General features: G+C 38.7%; 1 protein-coding gene across 2 annotated transcripts in view; it reads left to right on the top strand.

Moving 5' to 3' along the window:
- camkmt (calmodulin-lysine N-methyltransferase) overlaps nt 1-19,811 on the top strand; it is a 111,492-nt gene extending 91,681 nt beyond the window's left edge. For both annotated transcript variants that reach the window (XM_040037135.1, XM_040037136.1), the window contains exons 10-12: nt 2,176-2,239; nt 4,300-4,431; nt 14,990-19,811. In XM_040037135.1, the coding sequence (XP_039893069.1) occupies nt 2,176-2,239; nt 4,300-4,431; nt 14,990-15,088 (295 nt within the window). In that variant the 3' untranslated portion in view covers nt 15,089-19,811. The remainder of the gene's footprint in view (nt 1-2,175; nt 2,240-4,299; nt 4,432-14,989) is intronic.
- The last annotated feature ends 1,050 nt before the right edge of the window (nt 19,812-20,861 follow it).

Here is a 20,861-nt window from a genome sequence, read left to right as displayed (position 1 = left end):
TTATAGATGCCTGAATTTGAAATATTCAGTCTGAAAACAAGCTTACATGCTTCCTGCATTACCACAAACACTGTGATACAAACACCTCATTGTGTCTGTTGCACCATCTTGAATCAAAATAATAACGTATATTAGTTTTTACAAGTTAGAAGGGTTCATTTGTCACTAATACTGTGAATATAGTGACATAAACCTGTCACTTTTCACTTCTCAAAAAGAAACGTTCTTAGGTATTAAAATTAAATTGACATTTATTTGTTATCTCCTGTCATGTACCACATTTTGTTTTGAGGGGGAAAAAATAGAGAACAGCTGTCACAGCGAGTGGAATGAGCCGTGTGGAGAAAAATAAAGGAGGATCCAATTGCAGGCACTCGTGGAGGTGCGAAGGATGTTTATTGTAAGACAAAACACAAGTTAAAACAGCAAACAGAACTAAAGATAACCTGAACTGGGAAAACTAAACTACTAAACACGAGCATGAAGGAGGGTGAGCAGAGGCATCTGTCGGGAGAACACATGGATGAAACACAGACCAGCGACTACAACATAAGAAGACACGACTTAAATACACACAGAAGAACACGGGGAGATTACACACAGGTGGGGAACACAGCTGGAAGTAATTGACGAAACGAGACAAGGGAGGCAAAACTGAATACACTCACATGAGACACGGATTTTCACAATAAAACAGGAAAGAAGAAACCATTTCACGAAGACGCAGACAGAACTGAACCTACACTAAACATGAGACACAACCAAAGAACTAATCCCTAAAGAAAAATAAACAGAAACATAGAATTCTAATAATAATCAACAAAGCACAAGAGTATCAGAAAATAATCCATTATGCAAAAATAAACCACAACCTAAGAAACTCAAAACGCTGGGTCAAAATGGCCCAGAACTGTGACAACAGCAGGGAAATAAAAAAAATCCCACCTCTTTCTAGTTTCTTTTGAGCTCCCTTTTTTGAGGTTGAAGGCTTGGGGCTATTAAAAAAAAAAACAAATAAATCCCCAACATTAATAATAAAAATAATAATGACCATTATGAAAAAAGGAGTGTGGAGCCTTAATTTTTACTATAAAACAAAACCAAATACATAAATGGTAAAATTAAGAGTTGAGACTCAATTTAATAGTGAAATATATTTTTTTCAATGTTTTAAAAAAAAAAAAAAAAAAAAAAAATTTAATGTTTTTTTTTGGTATATTTGTTTCCAAAAAAATCAATAATAATTATAATATGCTGGATTTTATGATTTATTAAGTTTTTTTTTTTTTAATGTGATATTCTGCATTTAAAAGAAAACATTCTTATCTGTGTTTCAGTCTGCTTCTTTTCTTTTTCTGCTTCACACAAATGTCCTCTTTCTAAAGACAAGTGTAGTTTTGTGACTCCAATAGAGGCCTGTTGTTTACCAGTCATGTTATCAGCTACTTATATTTAGATCACATTTTTTTGTGTGATGACAGAAAAACTTACACTAAAGTGAGTAAAACAAGCCCTACGTGTTGGACAAGCACAAATATAAACACAGCGCAGCTTAAACATATACTTATAGCTTAAGTGCATTAGCACTTTAATTATTTAAAACAGGTGTAAAATATAGTGTGTGTAAAGTTGTACACATGGAGCACGAATACTCTAATTCACCTATACGCACAAAAATGAACGCACTGTTTCTTACATGCACATCTGCGAGTTACTGTACGTGAGTGCTCACAGAGGCCAGTTAATTTGGATTTGTGAACATGATTTGTTTTAATTTTTTCTCTCGTGTGTTGTTTATGTTGTTAAATCTTCATATTAACTTCAGAGAGCACACTCTGGGTATTAATTCCACCAATCCAAAGTGCTTTACCGCCGCTTTTTAGCATCTCAGTAAAAGTGTGCATGTCTGCTCATACACTCGCGTATGTTTACTGTAGGAGATAGCATCTGTGCACATTGGATTTTCTGATGTTCTGCATTCCTCTCAGTGCTGAGGTGAATGCTTTCTGAAACCCCGAAACAAAACGGAAGAGCATCTTACTCATGCAAATTGTTTTTCTCCTCTTCCTCTTGGTGGATTTATTTGTAAACAAAAGCAAATAAATAGTCTGCTGCTTTATCTAGAACCGCTATCGTATGAATGCATTCTAATCCCACTCTCCCTCTCCCCCCTAGTTTGTTTCTGGACCAGTACAGAGCCAGCCTGGTTGATGCTATAAGGAGATTACTGCAACCCAGCGTAAGTGTGCGTGTGCATGTGTTTGCGTTTGCCTTTGTGTGTCTACTGTATATATCTCTGCTTATCCCCTTTCTCTAAATCACCTCCCACTCTTCTCAGTCATAATTAGGCTTTGCCCAAAACCCTATAGACATTAACAGTCTGACAGGATTAATATCATGTAATGCTTTAATGCTTATTATAAGCAACTTGAATGGATCGCTCTGATCTCCGTCTCTCTCTTCCCTTCCCTTCCCTTAATCATAAATCCGAGGCAACTTTTCCCTTTTGGCCTCGCGATAAGACCCCACGCTGTGACAGCCAAAGCAAATGGGGGGAAAAAAGCAAAAGGCTGGAAGAGATAGGGTTGAGATTTCTATTCATCTGAGGGAAGAGGGGTGCGTTTTAAGTACAGAGGCCAGACTGTTATGAGAAATATCTGTTTATGAAAAAGAGGTGAAAATGGCACCAAAGGGAAGGAGATGGGGAGGAGAGGAAGCAGGTGAGGACACAGAAAAGGAAGAATGAGGAGGGAGAGAGAGAGGGATGAGGATGATGAGGATATGGCGGAGATGGACTCCAAGAACAGATGGAGACTGAAGGGAGGAAAAAGTGCAGTGGGGAAAAAGTCCCATCTTGAATAATTTATAACTGGCCATCCACATACTCATTGTTAAAAATAATGACTAAATTTAAACACAACTATATTAAATTATCATGAGCTGACTGCTTTTTGCACAAGAAATAGACTTGACTGATTTATGGCTAATCTCAGTGTCTTGAATAAGATTAGAATCACTCCCATTTTACCGGACTGGTGCTGAAATCTTCATAGCAAATTCCTCAAAAAGCATCTTCATTGCTATGACCAGGGGTAAATACTAACCTGTGTCTTTTGCAGTTCTTGGTTAGTCAACCTTCAAAATTAAGATTTTTTAGTACCTCTTTTGCAAACAGCTGAGGTCCTCAGAAAGAGTGAGAGATTATAATGTCAGCATTATATTCAACTGGTTTCCAGCAATGACACGCGTTTCTTCAGCTGACATTTTAGACGGTGGCATAAGCAATTACACTTGCAGCCTGAAGTTGCTGTGGTCAAAAGCCGAATGCTGTCAAATGAGAGACGTGACATCTGGCCATTGTTGTACATCTGTGTGTTAAGTCTCTCTTCATGTGTCTCTCTCTTTAATCCAATGGAGATAATTCGGGGGCTAATATGATTTGAGTGTCGGCCATCAGACTGACGCTGCCACAACAAGCTTTGCCAAATATTTAATAATTTGCTAAGCTGATTAAACAATTAACAAAACAATTAATTCTCCCATCTAATGGCACTAATTTGTTGTTTCTGACAAAGGTGGTCCATCCGGTGGGCTGGATCCTCTTAATCAGCTGATTAGTGTTGGGAGGAATTTTGTCTGTTTGTTTGCGTTTGCTCTGTTTTTTTTTGTGAGACAGGAGAAATGCTACTGGATATAAAGATGAAAAATCATCCGTCGGACTCACTGATCCTGCTGTTTTTGCTGCCTTTGTGTTCTTTAGCTTGTGTTGTGTCGTTGTACATTGTGCATTAGGTGTATTTGCTGTATGTGTGTGATTGTGTGAGCATCCCTCTTTGCGCTGTTTAATTAAAACAATAATAACATGATCAACATGAAATAAAACTGAAAGCTGAAGGATTTCAAAGAAACTTTGAACCTGTTGGTAATCCTCTTAGTATATGCAGGATGTCTGTTGTGCATGCGCACGCACAGACACACACACACACGCTTTTCCTTCTCTGGCTTTTTCACACATAGACGCACCAACACACAATCACATACTCAAGTAGACAAATTCACACCTTTGCATTTCTGCTCACATTTTCTGGATTTATTGGATTAGAAGAGCTTTGCCTTTCATTTTTGTTTAGTTTATCATCTAAAATGTACCATGAAAAAGACACACTAGCAATTACCTCTGTTTTCCCTTTGTGAAAGCTAAACAACAACTAATGGTGTGATAGTACGTGTGAAGTACCCCAGAAATATACTCTTAATTTATTCACTGTCCAACTTTAGAAAAACTTGTTTTCTATTCAGGGCATGGCATTGGTGTTCGCTCCTCAGCGAGGGGAAACTCTAAGACTCTTCTGTCAACTGGCCCAGCAAGCTGGATTTTGCATCTCTCAGCACCAGCAGTATGATGCTCAGGTCTGGGATGTCCACTTGAAGGTAAGAAACATGTCCAAGAAAGGAAAAACAACATTTATTCAACATGAAGTAGAATTAATCACTGTTTTGCTAAAGATAGTGGTCCATACATATGGCAGAAGAACAGTGTGTTTATAAATAGTTTATAAAAATGCATCAAAATGCATTTGAAGATATAGTATGAGATGCATTTTCAAGCACAGAAGCAGCATTGTCTGCAATAGTGGTATTCATAGCACTATTCTTTTGCACTATAGCTTTTGTTTGAGCATTTTGGTTGTTGGTATCTTTTTTGTTTTCCCAAACTAGTCTACTTAACGAACTAGTAGAGAACACAAGAAGACTAATGAAATGGCAATAAAATGGAGACAGTCTGCTATCGCTTCAAATGAGGTCAAATTGGTTGTTATAATACAGTGATTAGCTGTGACAAATTGGAGAAAATTACAATTCTGTTGCCGTCTACATATCGAAGAAATCACAATAAACTGAAATTCAGAATAACTACTTGTATTCCGTGAAAACAGATATTCAGGTGTTAGCAATCCATCTGTGTTCATCAATTAGACAGCAGTTATTTGCTAACCTTTACCAATCTGTCTGAGGTGACTAGTTGATCACTGCAACAACTGGCAATAAAAATTAAGCTTCACTCCAACACTGTCTCCCACACACAATGACCAGGAACTAGAGCAGGGCAATATGACCAAAAATATTTATCACGATATACATTTGAAAAGTTGTGATAACGATATAACTGACGATATAATTGACACTAGACAAAATACTTTACAACTCTACAACTTTATTAGTGCAAAAAAAAAAAATCCATCGATGTATTTTCACTTAAACAAGCAGCTGTTTTTTTTATGTGCATTAAAGTTATATAAAAAATTAACAGTGCAAATACAAATTCCTTGCTGACAGTTTAACCAAAAGGCATTTCCAGTGGAAATTGGCCGACATATCCTCAGCATAACCATGTATAATATCCATAAAACTTAAAAAGAGGTTATACACACACACAATACGGTAATATTATGTTGAAGCACATTACGTATCACTCAGCGAGGCTTCTGCCTACGGTAGCCGTAATGCTCCGACAATCCATCAAGTGGTGCGGGTTCGTAGCTTAGCAAAGTCGTACTAAAACATTTGACAGATTTTCGAGCGCCGTGTACCACACACAATCGTTTCGAGGTCAGTAAACAAAACCAGAATTCATATATAAGGCACACGGGATTATAAGGGGCTCTGTCGATTTTCAGAAAAATCAAAGGATTGATTTTAAGTGTGCTGTATGTTCCAAACAACACGGTAATAACGACGGCCCGCTAGCATGCTCTACCAAAAATAGTGCTTTGTTGTGTATCTGACGGATGAAAGCTAAACCAGTTCCACAGCATTTTTACAAACCAATTCTGGTTCATCAGTTTCATTTAACGATCCACTTTCGCTCTTCTCATTCTTCGTCACTGCCATGCTTTTTCCACCATGTGCGTATGAAAACAAAGGCACTGCGCATGCGCGTTATACCCATATTCTATCACGATATTTCATTTTCTTATCGTTGCCCAACATTATACCGGTATTACCGTGAACGGTATGATATGGCCCAGCCCTACCAGGAACCACTGATTTTTCCTAGTCACAATGAGGTTACCGTCCTTTTTTTTCTACTCTGCGGTGACCGAGCTATTAATGAAACCATACTTTACAAAATGAGCATGATGATCAAGACTTGAAAGTGGTGATTGAGACCAAAAAACTAAATGTGCACAGAGCTAATAAGTTAGGCTAGAAGTAGGGTCATTTTCTCAGAAATTCATACCTGATCACTGATCATTAGTGGTCATTAGAAGGAACAAGGGTTTTACATTGCTTTAGCATTTCAGACCTGAACGCTGTCTATTTGTTATGTGCAGCCTAACAGGTACAGAATTGCATAAAAGTATAGATTTTATGTAGTTATAGCTTGCATTGAAAGTTGATATTATGTATTTGCGACAACTCAATTGATTAAAATGAAAGCATATCTGGTTGAGAAACAGGTGAGCTGATGGACTGAAATGTTCTCTGTGCAGACACTTGACTACACTATGTTTGATTCAAGAAGAAAATAAAAGTGTTGTTTCAGTTTTTTAAGACTTTGCCTTGCTATCATCATTACAGCTGTGAAGTTCTCTAAAGAAAATCTGCAGTTCTCATTCTGAGCAAAAATATATTGGTTAATTCAATGAACTGAAATGAACTTGAAAGAAAACAGAGTTAAACTGTTTTACTTCTCTCTCAAAATTGTGCAGAATCTTTTGCTAGTCGAAAAAGAAAGCAGCACCAATCCGGGTTGTGTAATGTGCTCTCAGCTTTAATAAAGACCAGCAGATTAGCCTGTTGTTTGATGTTTAGAGACACACTAGAGCAAAAACAAGCTGCTTTAACTTGGCACAGTGACAATGAGAAAGGGAAGGAGAGAAAAGGAGAGTGAAAAAGAGAAAAGGGCCGACAGAAAGCACATGAGTAGGCTGTGTTAAAAGAAGTGGTGTCCAGCTGTTAACTCCATTACACACACAGCTACAGAAGAACAGGACAGCGAGAAGTGGGCTAAATTGGTGCGCACACATTCACCTACGCTGGTGGGAGAATTGGACAGACTGGCCATTAAAGTGCCTGTTAAAGTGGCCTGAACCTCAGCAAGGAATATTTCACTCCTTTTCTCTGTCTCGATCTTTGCTGTTGGTCCTTGACTAACTTTAATTTTGATATCTAAGTGACTCTGGAGCCTTTTAAACCGCATTTAGGATAAGCACTCATTTAGAGAAGGGACTGACTCAACATTTTACAATTACATGGCATAATGTCACAATCCACATCTGAGAAAGTAAAGTAAAGTTCACCACAGACACCAAAATTTTAATTTTGGTGTCTGTTACCGGCTGGTGGCCTTTAAAACTTGAAACTGTACACAACTAATTGGAATTAGCAAGCATGTTTTTTGTTGTAGATATTAATGTATAATATGATTTTGTATAGTTCTGGTGGTTCTACTCTCAGGTGGAGTGGGAATAGCTAAAGCTATAAAGAAAATTACCAAAATTATAGTGAAAAAAGTGACGAGTGGGAAAGAAACAAGCAGGGAGAGAGGGATGGATTAAAAGGGATATATAGGAAGAAATGAATAGCTTTGGTGGGATTTTAGCGGGTGTTGTCTTACACCGAATGCAGAATTTAAAGAGATAAAATTCCTTTTTATTGTATAAAACCTCAACTGGTCAAGAAAATTGCAAAGTGAAAACAGTGGTTGGCGACCAAAATAATTTCAATCATGTGACTTGGAAGAAGAACTTGGAGTCTTGTTGCCTAGGTATCAGGTCTGCGACCACTCACAACCAGTTTCTGCCTTTATAGCAACTTTAATGCATCATGAAGGCAATTAGTTTGCAACCGAATGGACTCGAGTTGGTAATTACATGCCATCAGTTTGTGATAATATGGTGATTAACTGTAATAAATTGCTTAAAAACTGCAAATATGGGGGAGCACTCATGAGCCATTTATATAGTTGTTGTGTTTTCACGTGGCTCTACTAGCCAGGTATTCAGTTCACTATTTTAAATGGCTCGCTGCATTTTTGACTTGTTCCACTTCTCATAGATTTGAAACTGCCTCTACAAATAGTAATTTAGTTGCTTATTAAAGGTGATTTAACTGCACAATGACGTAGGTGCTCAGCAACCCTACTTTAATATAGAAATATAACCAGCTGAGTCAAGTCCTCTCTTTCAGAGAGATCTTGCAGACAATTTGTAATCGGTGCAGACTAACTCAGATTGATTACAAGGTGTTGACAATCTGTGTGCATTTATAAAGTAGACCGCAATTATTTGCGAACATTAACCAATCTGTGTGTGAGCGATTGCAGTCAGTCTGAGTCGGGCCGCAGTTATTTGAAGACACGTTGTCTCCATTCAGGCAACCTCTGCACACATTGACCCTCTGTGCCACCAGCTGATCGCAGCAACTACTTGCAATTGTGTCCGACAGCAAATAAGAAAATGCAACCACCTTTTCCCCCCTTCAAGTCACAAGGTGGTTGACATCCTGTTTTCGCTCTTGTATGTCTCTGAGACACCAGTGTGTACACACTGTTAATAGTAACATTTTTAAATGTGCTTTTTCCTCTTTTCTTTGGAATCCAAGAGGACTGTCTGAACATTCAGGTCACTCTTGAAATACACACTTATTGCTACGTGATATGCATACATTAGTACACTGTCACACACGCACACAAACACAGCAGGGTCAGGTGCTGTGTTTGGATATCAGGGCAACTTGAAGTGCCCCCCTCACATCTGAAGGTGATTAAGTCTCCCCTGCTTATCTTCTGATGAACACTCAGAACAACCCCTGTGTGGATTGACTGACCATTCTAGACACACACACACACACACACACACACACACACACACACACACACACACACACACACACTAAGAAACAAGCTATATCACTATCCCACACAGACCAGACATCACTCAGACAGCACATTGGCTAGACATTACACACAAACACACGCTCCACACGATGATGATGATATCACTGCGAAACACAAACTACCTCTACACACACACACACACACACACACACACACACACACACACACACACACACACACACACACAATGAACAGCTGCTACTAATTTGCACTACAGATTACTCCTGCTATATTTGTTTTCAGTGATTGGTTTAGAAGAGAAGAAAAATGCATATCACAGCTAACAGTGAACCACAGTATAGATTTTCTTTCAGTTTCTTTCAAAGACATATCCACCAGAGGGACGTTAAAGGACACTCTTTCACTGCATAGTGTATTGTAAATCTTTTTTTTTTGTCCAGAATAAGCATGTGGCTATATACAGTTGGTGCTGAAGTCTGCTTCATGAAAGTAACATATTACATATAACCTTTTAAAAAAGTAATGCATTACATTACTTATTTACTTCTTGTAGAAAGTAATTTGTTGCATTACTCCTTATATTTATTTTTTGGCCAAGAGACATTGTCCCACTTTTATCAGTTAACGATAAAAGCCTGGTGCTACAATACCAGTGTCTCCCCCACCAAGTAATTTGTAGCTCTATTTAACTGTTTTGCAGAAAAATGTAATATGATTATAATATTGAAAATAATAAAAATGGAACTATAATAAAAACAGAAAAAAAACCCTTCACTTACTTATTTTGTTCATTTTGAAGTACAAAATGAATGCAATTTTCACCTCACCATTTCCAACACACAAGCTGGTGCAGTTAGGCCATTTGTTGGACAAGGACACACTTTTTTGCTTCAGTGTGCCACCACAGCTTTTACAAAAAAAACCCAAAAAACTTTCAGCTTTAGTTTCACGGGCTTTACTAGCATTTTGTATTACCTGTTTAACATTTTCAACCATTCTTATAAAGAGTTCCTTCAGAGTCTCAAAAGTAATTGGGCAATTGACTGACAGACAGTTTTATGGCCAGGTGAGGCCTATTCACATGAAGCAGACATAATATCTAATTACGGTAAGCATATTGATTGACATTGTTAAAATAACTTTCCACTATATTTTAAATATGAGACTGAAGAGATGACAGTGCAAGTGGGAGAGCGCATCATTAAGCTCAAAATAAATAAATGAATAAACATTCATGAAGAATTATTTCCTTGGTTTATAAAAACAACTTGAAAACATCTAACCAAGATAATAACAGTCTTGAGGACGTAGGAATATATTTATCAGGGTCTACATTTAAGAGATGCCTTCACAACGCCTTTACTGGGAGTTTACAGCAAAGTGCAAACTGCTGGTTACACTCAAGAACAAGAAGGTTTAGAATACACCTAACATCCTTCCTTTCTGAAAAGAGTCCTTAAACAGATGAAACCAAGATTAAATTGTACCAGAACCATGAAAAGAGAAAAGTATGGAGAAGGAAACAATTCATTATTGAAACCATACAAACATGATCTCTCAACCATGCTGGAGGCAATGTAATGGCATGGGCAGTATGGATGGCAATGGAATCAGATTAGCAGTTTTAGTGATGATGTGACTGTTGATAGAAGTAGCAGGGTGAATTCGAAAGTATATCAACCCAATAGAGTATGCTCTTCAGTTACTAAAGACAAAACTGAAGGCATGAAAGACACGTAAACAACTGAAGGTGGCTGCAGTAAAGGCCTAGCACAGCATCTCAGGGAAGGAAATGCAGCATTTGTTGATGTCTAGACTTCAAGTAGTAATTGCCTGAAGTCTAAAACCTTGCTTTTCACCTAAGAATGAACAACCATCCTTACGGGGCACTGCTATAGCCCAACTCACTGACGCACTTGACCATTTCTTGCATATCATTCCATTTTGTTCGTTCTTGCTTCATTGGCTTTATAAATCTGATGGGAAAAAATGTGTATTAATATTAGGTGTTAGTCAAAATTTGGACAGAGATTTAAGTAAATGACAAGTTGGCAGCACACTAAAGTCAAAGTCCAAACTTACTGAAACCAAACAGTTTTAAGACAGTAACATAATGTAAGTATAATTCCTAATTATATTTCTATCATTTTGGTGCTTTGAGTTGAATCATAAGCTTCTCCATCTGGCACAGATGCTGTTAAGCGTGTACTCCCAGTAGCTATGAATATTCTGTCCTTCCTCTTTGTGCCAGGTTTGGCACTTGTCAGATTTTGTTTGGAATATACTGCCAGTTGTAATGTTTGCTTTGCATGTGTTTGTGTGAAGAGAAAGAGAAGGGAGGGTTTTTTAGCAATTCTTTACAAACCTTCTCCAGACCCCCAGCTCGCTACTCTGCAGTTTTCCAAACATGCACACACTTTCACCCTCTGACACAAACACACTCAAGGGACTGCTGACAGCAGGCAGGCAAGCAGGCAGGCAGGCCCGTTGTGCATTGGTAGTGTTTCTTAAGATCTGTGTGTGTTTGTGTGCGTGTGTATGTGTTAAAGTGTAAGGCGTGTGCTAGGACAGGCAGACAGGGCTAGCTGCGTTATCCTCTTATCCCCACTGTTGTGGAATAGAGAGGCAAGCAGCTGGAGGGACTGCAAGCAGACTGATAATGCCAGCACTATTTTCTAACCCGCCATCTTAATCTTGTTACTCAAATGGTTGTGAAGAGAGAGTCATGAATTTTAATTTCTCTCGTACACACACACATACACACACATAAAGAGAGAGAGTGTGTGCATATGTGTACATCCCCCGTCTCCCTCACATGCATAAATAGTATCCCCACTGTGTCCGTGGACTTGCACTCTCTTCCCTGCCTCCTTTTTCGGGGCCTCTGTTTTTCTCTTCCTCCTCTCTCCCCCCTCAGCTGCCTGACTTAACCCCCCCCCCATCTCCGACATATCTTCCTTCACCCTTCTCCGGTCTCCCTCCCTCTGTTCCCCTCTATCTTCCCATTTCCTACATCACGACCCACTTCTCTATTTATTCAAGCCTGTCCTTCTATCCCTTCTTCAACTCATCTCTCCATCCACCCAATCCCTCATTCTCTGTTTCCTAATCCTGCTGAGAGAGACCCCAGACATCCGGTTCATCCCAGCTTCCCTTGTCTCAGAGCCCCCTCCTTCCTCTTGTTCCACCTTGTTCACTGTTTTTTTGGTCTGCACAAGCAGGGCAAGAATAAAGGGGAAAAAAAGAAGAGGGAGGCAGAAGCTGGGCCGAAAGTGGCAATAAAATAAATGACTTGCACCTTGGAAAGAAAATAATAAAGAAAAAAAGATTTCAGGGAAGGTGGGGTGGGGGGTCGAGTTGAGAGCCGATTTAGCCAGCCACCCATGAAGCTGATTAGGCGGCCTGCGATCAGGAGGAACAGCTTTGCTTGTTAAACTTTTCACCTCTGCGAGCTCTCAGCCCTCACCGTGTTAAGCCCCCCCCCTCCTTCTTCTCGATCCCTCCATCCTTCCCTCTCTATCCCTCCATCCCGCAATCTATCGCTTCCCTTTTCCTTCTGCCTGGTAGAATTTGAATGTGAATGTGAATGCTGGTTGTAGTCCCCATAGCAGGCTTAGTAGAGGGGGCAGGCAGCTGCCCATCCACGCCCAACCACCCCCTGGGTCGTCTGCTTTCGGTCTCCCTGCCACCCTCTTTCTCACTGACTCTCTCTCTTCAAGGGTCACAGGTTGAACTATGGGCCGGTGCCTGGAGGGATGGCTACAGGAAGATAACACATATAAGGGGAGGGAGAGAAGGGAGGGGCCAAAGGAGAGAGTGGGGGGCAGGCTGGAGCTGATTGTTCATCTTCAACAAAAAGGAAAAAGAAGCACGAGAAGAGATGGTGTCGAGTTAGCATTGCATATTTTATAAGTCAAGGTGCGGGAATGACGTGTGATGAGAGAGGTGTGCCAAGCAAGCCATTAAAGTGACACCAACGTCTCCTGCAGGATATATACAAGAGCACCTCTTTGTCAAATTATATTCCTCTGTACAGCTGACATGGACGTCTAACAAAGACCAATGAATCAGCACTAAACACTTTTTCTAAGAGAAAAAAAAAACAGTTTAAAAAACACTAAGTCAAAAAGGTACAATGAATGTGTGGTTGAACATATTTTAACCTTAAACATGCTGTATTGTTGGTGAGGTTGCAGCATATAGCAGCTGAAAGCTGGTAGGTTATTGTGTCAGTCTAAAATCAGATAACTAAATCAGATGGCCTGTAGGGACTCAGATTTCACAGCACCCTTCTTCAGAGCAGAAGTCAAAAAAATCTCCTTTAGACATTGTTTTTTTAAAAATATGGCTTTACAATTGTGATATGGAGAAAACCACTGCAATGTTGGTTCGATTCTGCTGTGGGCCCATTGTTGAATATCATCCTTGCTATGCCTTCCTCCTGACTCTTTCTATCACTATCACATAATAAGGCAAAATGTCATGAATAAAACAACCTCATGGCTTTATGACATTGGGTCAAATTAATTATATTTTTTTAGGTTTCAAATGTGATTTTTCAATGTTGGAAAAATTGAATTAACCCCCCCCCCCCCCCAAACCACAGGATCATGATTTTCACGAGTGCTGCAAAATAGCTTAATTTGTTGTAAGAACAGCACATAATCAGTATTTGAGTTTGCGATGTAAGTAGGCTTGGGTTACTTTCAGAGCACTTGCTTGCAACTGACGGGAACGAATCTGAGGTCAGTCTCAGTTTTTGCTTGTTATGAAGAGTCCTTTTCACACAGTTCTCGACTATCCTGTTCTCACCCTGTACACACAGACAGGCACACACATAGACAGTCAAACACTCTCACATGAGCAGACCCACTAAACTCACTTTCATAAGCCTCTGATCATTTGGCCAGACACTAAGTGAGCTGATTAGCTGGTGCATGCACAAACTGCCAAGTCTGCTTAAAAGGGCACTGAGTGGGCACCAGGGGGGAACCCCACAAGGCTGTCTGTGTGAGACAGTGTATATATGTGTAGGGGGTATTCATATTGGAGTAGGAACAGATTGTCAGTTAATAGATAGATTATCCTTTATGCACAAATGACCAACTCCTGAATATTAGCATCAGATTGAAGAAAACATGTAATTTCAATTACTTTGAATATGACATGGTTGTTTTTACCACATGGGCTGGTCTGAGTATGGGGATTTTCCACGCAACATTCTGTAGGGTTTACAGAGAATCACCCACAAAAGAAAAAATATCCTGTGGGCGTTTCTCTGAGCAAAAATGTCTTCTTGATGTGAGGTGTCAAAGGACAAAGGGCAGCCTGCTTCAAGCTTATAGAAAAATCACAGCAACTCAAATAACCACTCGTTACAACCAAGGTACGCAGAAGAGCATCTCTGAACACACAGCTTGAGGCAGATGGGCTACAGCAGCAGAAGACCATACCAGGTGCTCCTCCTGTCAGCTATGAACAGGGAACCAAGGCTAACATTTACGAATACAGCAATATTAAAGATTAGAAGTTTGGAAAAACATTGCCTGGTTCGGACGATAGGACAATTTGGCCTAAACAATATGAAAGCATGGTTTGTAGAAACAGTTCAGGCTGGTGATTTTGTAATTTTCTTTAGACACCTTGGGCCCCAACTGAGCATCATTTAAATGCCACAGACCATGTATCTTTTTATGACCGCAGTGTGCACATCTTCTGATGGCTGCTTGCACATCACAAAGATCATATCAATTCAAACTGTTTTTTCAATATGTCAATGAGTTCATCTGATCTCAATCTAGTACAGCGCCTTTGAGGTGTTGTTATTATTATTATTGTTATTATTATTTGTAGCAAGTTATATCTAATAAACTGCCGAATGTAATGCATATAGGTGTTTTTAAGGTGTTTTTATTTCCTGTTAACCTTCCGTGTATGTGTTTCATATAAAATGTTCAGTATTTGAATTTATGTATACATTTAATTAATATAGTCAGTCTTTTCTTTTCTTTTCTTTAACACACTGGTGTCAGAAATGAAACAGAATCCTGAATGAATATCTAATAAGAATTTCTGTAAGGTTTTTGGCCTGTTTATTTATTGTTTTCTATGTTTTGTGTTTTTCAGATGCTGAGGGAGGGAAAAGAAGTATACGATGAGAATATCCACTATCCTCACCTAATCACATTGACCAAAGGACCTCAACCTGTCAGCCCCACTCAGTAATACAGAACAAGTGAGCCTTTAACAGTATACAGTTCCTTTGTATTACTTGCTAGATATTTTAATTTAGCATCAAAAAGCTACTGTCCATCTAAAAATAGTCTCTCACCAGCCATCCCTTTAACCAGGTGGCCTGCCATTCTTGTAATTGACCAAACATCTAAGCTCTAGTCAGCCTGTTGCTCATCCCTTTTCTTAATCTTTCATCCAAGAAAGGGGATCACATTGCCAAACTGTCATCTGGCCAACCAGGTAACCTTTGAGTACTGTGTCAGACCTTTAGTGACCTTCACTAGCCAGTTAGTTGCTTAGTCAGTTAACCAGCTATTCAATCAGTCAGTTGCACTGACATTTTCTCCATCGTTCCTGATACAGGTGGCAGTTGTTCAGTCAGTTGCCCCGATTAAACTTAGTCAGCATTAATCCATGCCGCTGTGTTTCTGGCCTCAGCATGGAGGCCTGCTCTACTTCATTAACTGTTACAGGCTGCTCACAGCTTCCTCTCTTTCCTGTTTTAATGTCTTTAAATGCAACTCATTCATTCCAGTCAGAGGTCAATATTAAGAATTTATTTTCTACATTGCATTTGCATATTATGCACGTTCAGACTAACGAGCTACAGATTGGATTTGATACAACAAAATTGCATTTTCAAAGCTCTGTTGATAATATAATCTGTGTTTTAACTGTACAACAGACATTTGTTCTGAGTACCTAAAACTTCTGCTTGACTGGTATTTTGTTTTTTAAAAAAAAATCAAAATGCTGTTGATGAAATTATTAATCAGACTTACTTGTCATCCTCAGCTGCATATTTTCAGCTGGCTGCACTCAAAACAGTTACTGACAGTGCAAAGATATGAAACATAACACCTACTGGTTTGAACCTTCAGGACATGTGTGTGTGTCTAAAGAGAGAAGAAATACATACACAAATAATGACATCACCATTTGCATTTATTGACAAGTGACCCTGAAACTGTGGAATCAATAAATTATATTAGTATTTTTTGTGAAGTAGATTTATTAATTATCCCTCAGTTTCCACTAAGTAAAGACAATCTGCTGCTATTATTAACTGGCATGTTCACCATGCTCTGTGACTGCAGCACCTTGATCTAAAGTCCTGCCAGCCAGGAGCAGCTTAGATCTCTCAGTGTGACATGGCTGTATGTAAACGCCTATGATTTATTGAGCGCATTGCTTTTATTAAACAGTAGGCCTATTTGTTAATTAAGTATTTCTTGTGTGCAACAAAAATATTTTACCATTTCATGAATCAGAAAAGGGTTTGTTTCTTTTCTTTCCTTCCCTGTGCCACAAATACAGAATACCTAAAAATATCTTTTTTAGTATTCATGTGACTAGAATACGAGAACAGAAACACACAGCTCAGTGATTTTAATGATGATGATGATGATTTTAAATTAAAAATTTTTTTTGTGGAATCATCCCTCAAAATCAATACGATAATAATATGATAATTGCTTTTACTTCTGCTGCTTACTGCATTTTTTCCCAGCTGCTCTACTCAGGTCTTTTCTCATGCATTCACCTGTTTCCTGTTTCTGCTATCGTTACAAAAAAACAGCAAGTGCCAGTGGGTCACTCAAATCTAAAGCTGTACCTAACACTGCAGGGGGGTTTCCATAATTCACTGTGATTCATTACCTTATACAGCAGCCAAGAAGCTATGCAGAATCTCCTGGTCGCCAGTGTTTACATTGTTCATATTAAAAAAGAATTCGCTGGTAGAGAATGCCAGTTTATTAGTGGTTTTGGGGGGTTTCAATTATTCAAAACTGTTTCCAGTGCGAAGATTTGAACGGTTATTTAGTAATGTTATTTTTCTTCTGTACTGCAGTTTACTGTGTATGTCACATATATGTAGGATAACATAAATGTCCTCACAGCTGATTCTGAATATAGTGTTTTCATCACTGTCTAGTGTGACATCACCAGTGCTACCAGTTCGGTATTAGGCATCACTGTTTACTGTGGCCTCTGTGCTACTGTGCTGCTTCTTTCCAAATTATTGCCTGTGTTACTGGCAAAATCTTCTCCTGTGACGCCTTCAAACATGAACACACCGTCAGTTCTGTATTTATGATACTAATGCTTAGACTTACCACTTCTCACTGTGACAACAGACATTCAAGAAACTGCTGACAGGTGGCATTATTCTGATTTTGCTGCCTAATATCAGAAATATGGGGAAATCCTTAAAAAATGTTAATTTGCAGGCCATGTCCACAGTACTTTGTGAGAGCGTAAGGTTGGTTTTTGTTTTTTTCCATTGATCTTTTTCTACATGTCTTTTTTCAGCCACCAGAAATAGAAATACAATAAAAAACACAGTTTGAATAAAATTGAGATGTGGTTTGCTGTACAGAGCCTCATGTTAATGGTGTGGAAGAATAGCTGTAAGAGTTTTTATAATTGAGTTTTTTGATTGCATAATATTCAGATAAAATGTCAGATATATCAATAAAAATCGAATGACTTTTATGTATGTGGACATGGCCTAATGTAGTGAGTTTCTCCATTCAGTATTTTCCTTCTGCTTCAGTGTAATTTTATGAGTGGGTGTTTTTTTTTTCTTTTCTTTTTTTGTGGACAAATAAAGATAAACACATTTGCTTCAAAAATGCTGACTTTCTCTTTAATTTGTCAATTTAAAAAATATGCTGTACCAGTATATCATGTATTAAATGCTTCCAGTGCTGCTTTATCCATATACAAAACAAACTTACTTTTAAAATGTCAATGCAACAAAAACCAAGAAAACATTTACAAAAACACAGTTTATCCTTCTTAGATAGATTTTATTAGATGGGATATATTTGTTATTTTTCCTGAATAAATGGTCACTATAGAAAATTTGTGTCTCACTATTGACATTTAGACTTAAATGTTCACAAATGTACTTAGTTTTCTCCAGGCCCAGATCATCTGTGGACTGTGTTTGAAACACAATGGCCTCCTGCAGGCTAAGCTGGCTGCAGACAAGGTAACACACACATATGCGCTCACACACATGCACACATATCAAGCCCAGTCAACAGTCTTCCCCTCCACAGGAAGAAAAGAGAGAGGGATAAAGGAGGGAGGGAAGGGAGTACACAGCAGCTAATCCTGCAGGCTCACTCTTCTGTTTATCTGTCAGAAGAAGGGGGGGAGAGTTTGTAGAAAGGGGGGCAACCAGCGAGGCCTCCTGATCTGTCTTTTGATATTTTAAAGAGGTCTGTTCTCTCCTCCCCAACATTCTGCTGGAGAGGCGGAGAGGAGAGATAGAAAGACACTACAGACAGCAGCAGAGAGGGAAAGGCAAAGGCTGGAAAAAGACAAAAAGGCAGAGGAGGAGGAGGAAAACGAGAAATGGGACAAGATACGCTGAATGGCAGGGAGCAAAGGCAGAGTGAAACAGCTGGAAATGAGGTGAAACTAGATCGAAACAGCAGGGAAAAGCTTCGGCCTTGAAAGAAAAGGGAAGTTGACTGAGAGACTGAGATTGACCGGCCAAGTGAGTGATCGAACAGAGAAAAAGAGCGCGACAGAGTGCTCCCAGCTCGACACAAGGGCCCCATTAACTTGACCACTTGCCCTTTGCACACAAAGGCAGGGCCAGCCCACTGCCCCTCCCACCCAATTATCCACGATTAGGCTCAGTGCACTGTGTCAAGATGGAGAGGGAAGGAAAAGAAGAGAGGGGAGAAATGCGAGCACAGGGAGGAGGAAGAAGGGGACAGAAAGAGCAAAGGAAAGAGAGCAAGGACTTAAAGGGTGAATGATGACAGGAAACAAAATTGTCATTAACAATGAATGCATTCGAACATTTTATTGAGCACCCTTCATGCAAAGGATTCTTGTAGCCGTCAATAGTTCAGCACATATTGTCTCCAGAAAATTTTAACCACTTTGATTCATAGCTTTCTGTGTTTTTTCTGTTTGCATGGTTCTTTATGTTTTATGTCTGTGTAGGTTCTCAGTCATCTGGGTCATAGTAATCTGAGGAGCTTGGAAAGAAAAGTGACTGGACTGTGACTTTAAGTTTGTTGAAGACATTTCACCTCTCATCTGATAAGGCTCTGAATTGAAGAACTGAAGAAGCTTCTCGGATGAGAGGTCAAACGTCTTCAAGAGACTTAAAGCAGTCCATGCTCCTTAGTATATACGTTGCATATGTTTTATCTCAAAAGCACTGAGATGTTTTTTTCTTGGGTTTTTGATGCTTGTTATTTTCCCTAGAATCAATGATATCATTAAAATAATCCCTTTAAAAATGCATATGCTTGAAGATATTGTTCCCTAGACATTAAATAACAAAGAGCAATGAGAGCATTCATTTGAAGCTGTGTTTCTGATCTTGTGACCAGTGGATGGCTATTATTCACTCTTGTTCCCTCTGTTTTGGTTTCTAGCAACTCTCTCTTATGCTTCCCATGTTTTCACTCACTAATATATTTTTTGTTTGGTACTGGCCAGGAAGTATACAAAGGGTTTTAGCTGCCCTCAGGTACTTTCACACTAATATTTTTATGTGCTACATTTACACCTCTACTCCACTGCTCTTGGAACTCTAAAATTGAGACTTCTGCGTCAATTTTACTTTAAAAACTGTGCGACTGTGTTTTAATATGGTAGCTAAAGATGGTATTACAAATTTTATAATTTAAATTTTGTTTCGTCCTACTCGTGAGTACTCCTTTCCCAGTGCTATAGCTTACACTAAACAATGATAAACCCAGTGCTACATATATATATATACATATGTATGTGTGTGTGTGTGTGTGTGTGTGTGTGTGTGTGTGTGTGTGTGTGTGTGTGTGTGTGTGTGTGTGTGTGTGATGCCACCACCTACAATCTGTGTTATGCTTCACATAATTGTGGGTAATAATGCAGGTCTTAATCTTAACCAATCGCTGTCTTTCACCCATAGTATGCATTTTAGTTTTAGTTATTTTTATTTTTTTGTATTTATTTTTCTGCAAGCAGCCCGCCCTCTGAGCACAAACATGCTCAACATATCGTACATTGTCATTTTTAAGCACAATTTCTCACTTGTATTAGTTTGGTTGTACCCTCAGTAAACTAAAGCAGTTGGAAGGGTATTTAACCCAAACAATGAGCCGAAAAATGCTTAAAAGCTCAGTGAAGCTTTACCCAGCAGAGATGGGTAATAATTCACATCACACATTAACAGTTTTTTAATCCACTCTTAGTAAAATGGCAAAACTAGAAATGGCTACTTTATGTGAAGTACGTTAAGCCGCCTTCAACTCTGTGTGTGTGTGTGTGTGTGTGTCTATATATATATATATATATATATATATATATATATGTATGTATACACATATATTATGTATATGTATGTATACACATATATATATTATGTATATATATGTATACACACACACATATATATATATATATATATATATATCCATCCATCCATCCATCATATATATATATATATATATATATATATATATATATATATATATATATATATATGTGTGTGTGTGTGTGTGTGTTGTGTGTTGTGTGGCAGTGTTTTTGTCTCATGTGCTTTGTTCAAACTAGCTAGCATCTTTGGGGCCCTGGGTTGGTTGCCATTGCAGAATGCCACACATGCTGCAGTCCTGTATCATTACAATTCATTTTTCCACTTTTCCATTTTCACTAAGATGTTTTCGGTGCCCCAATTACTGAACAGTTCCCCAAAATTTCTTAAAACATACTAATTTTTGTTTTTTAAGTACAAGGTCAAAAATAT

The sequence above is a fragment of the Simochromis diagramma genome, unplaced genomic scaffold, assembly GCF_900408965.1.
Source record: "Simochromis diagramma unplaced genomic scaffold, fSimDia1.1 OVJJ01000330.1, whole genome shotgun sequence".
Lineage (NCBI taxonomy): Eukaryota > Metazoa > Chordata > Actinopteri > Cichliformes > Cichlidae > Simochromis > Simochromis diagramma.
This window is presented reverse-complemented; position numbering and strand designations above follow the sequence as displayed.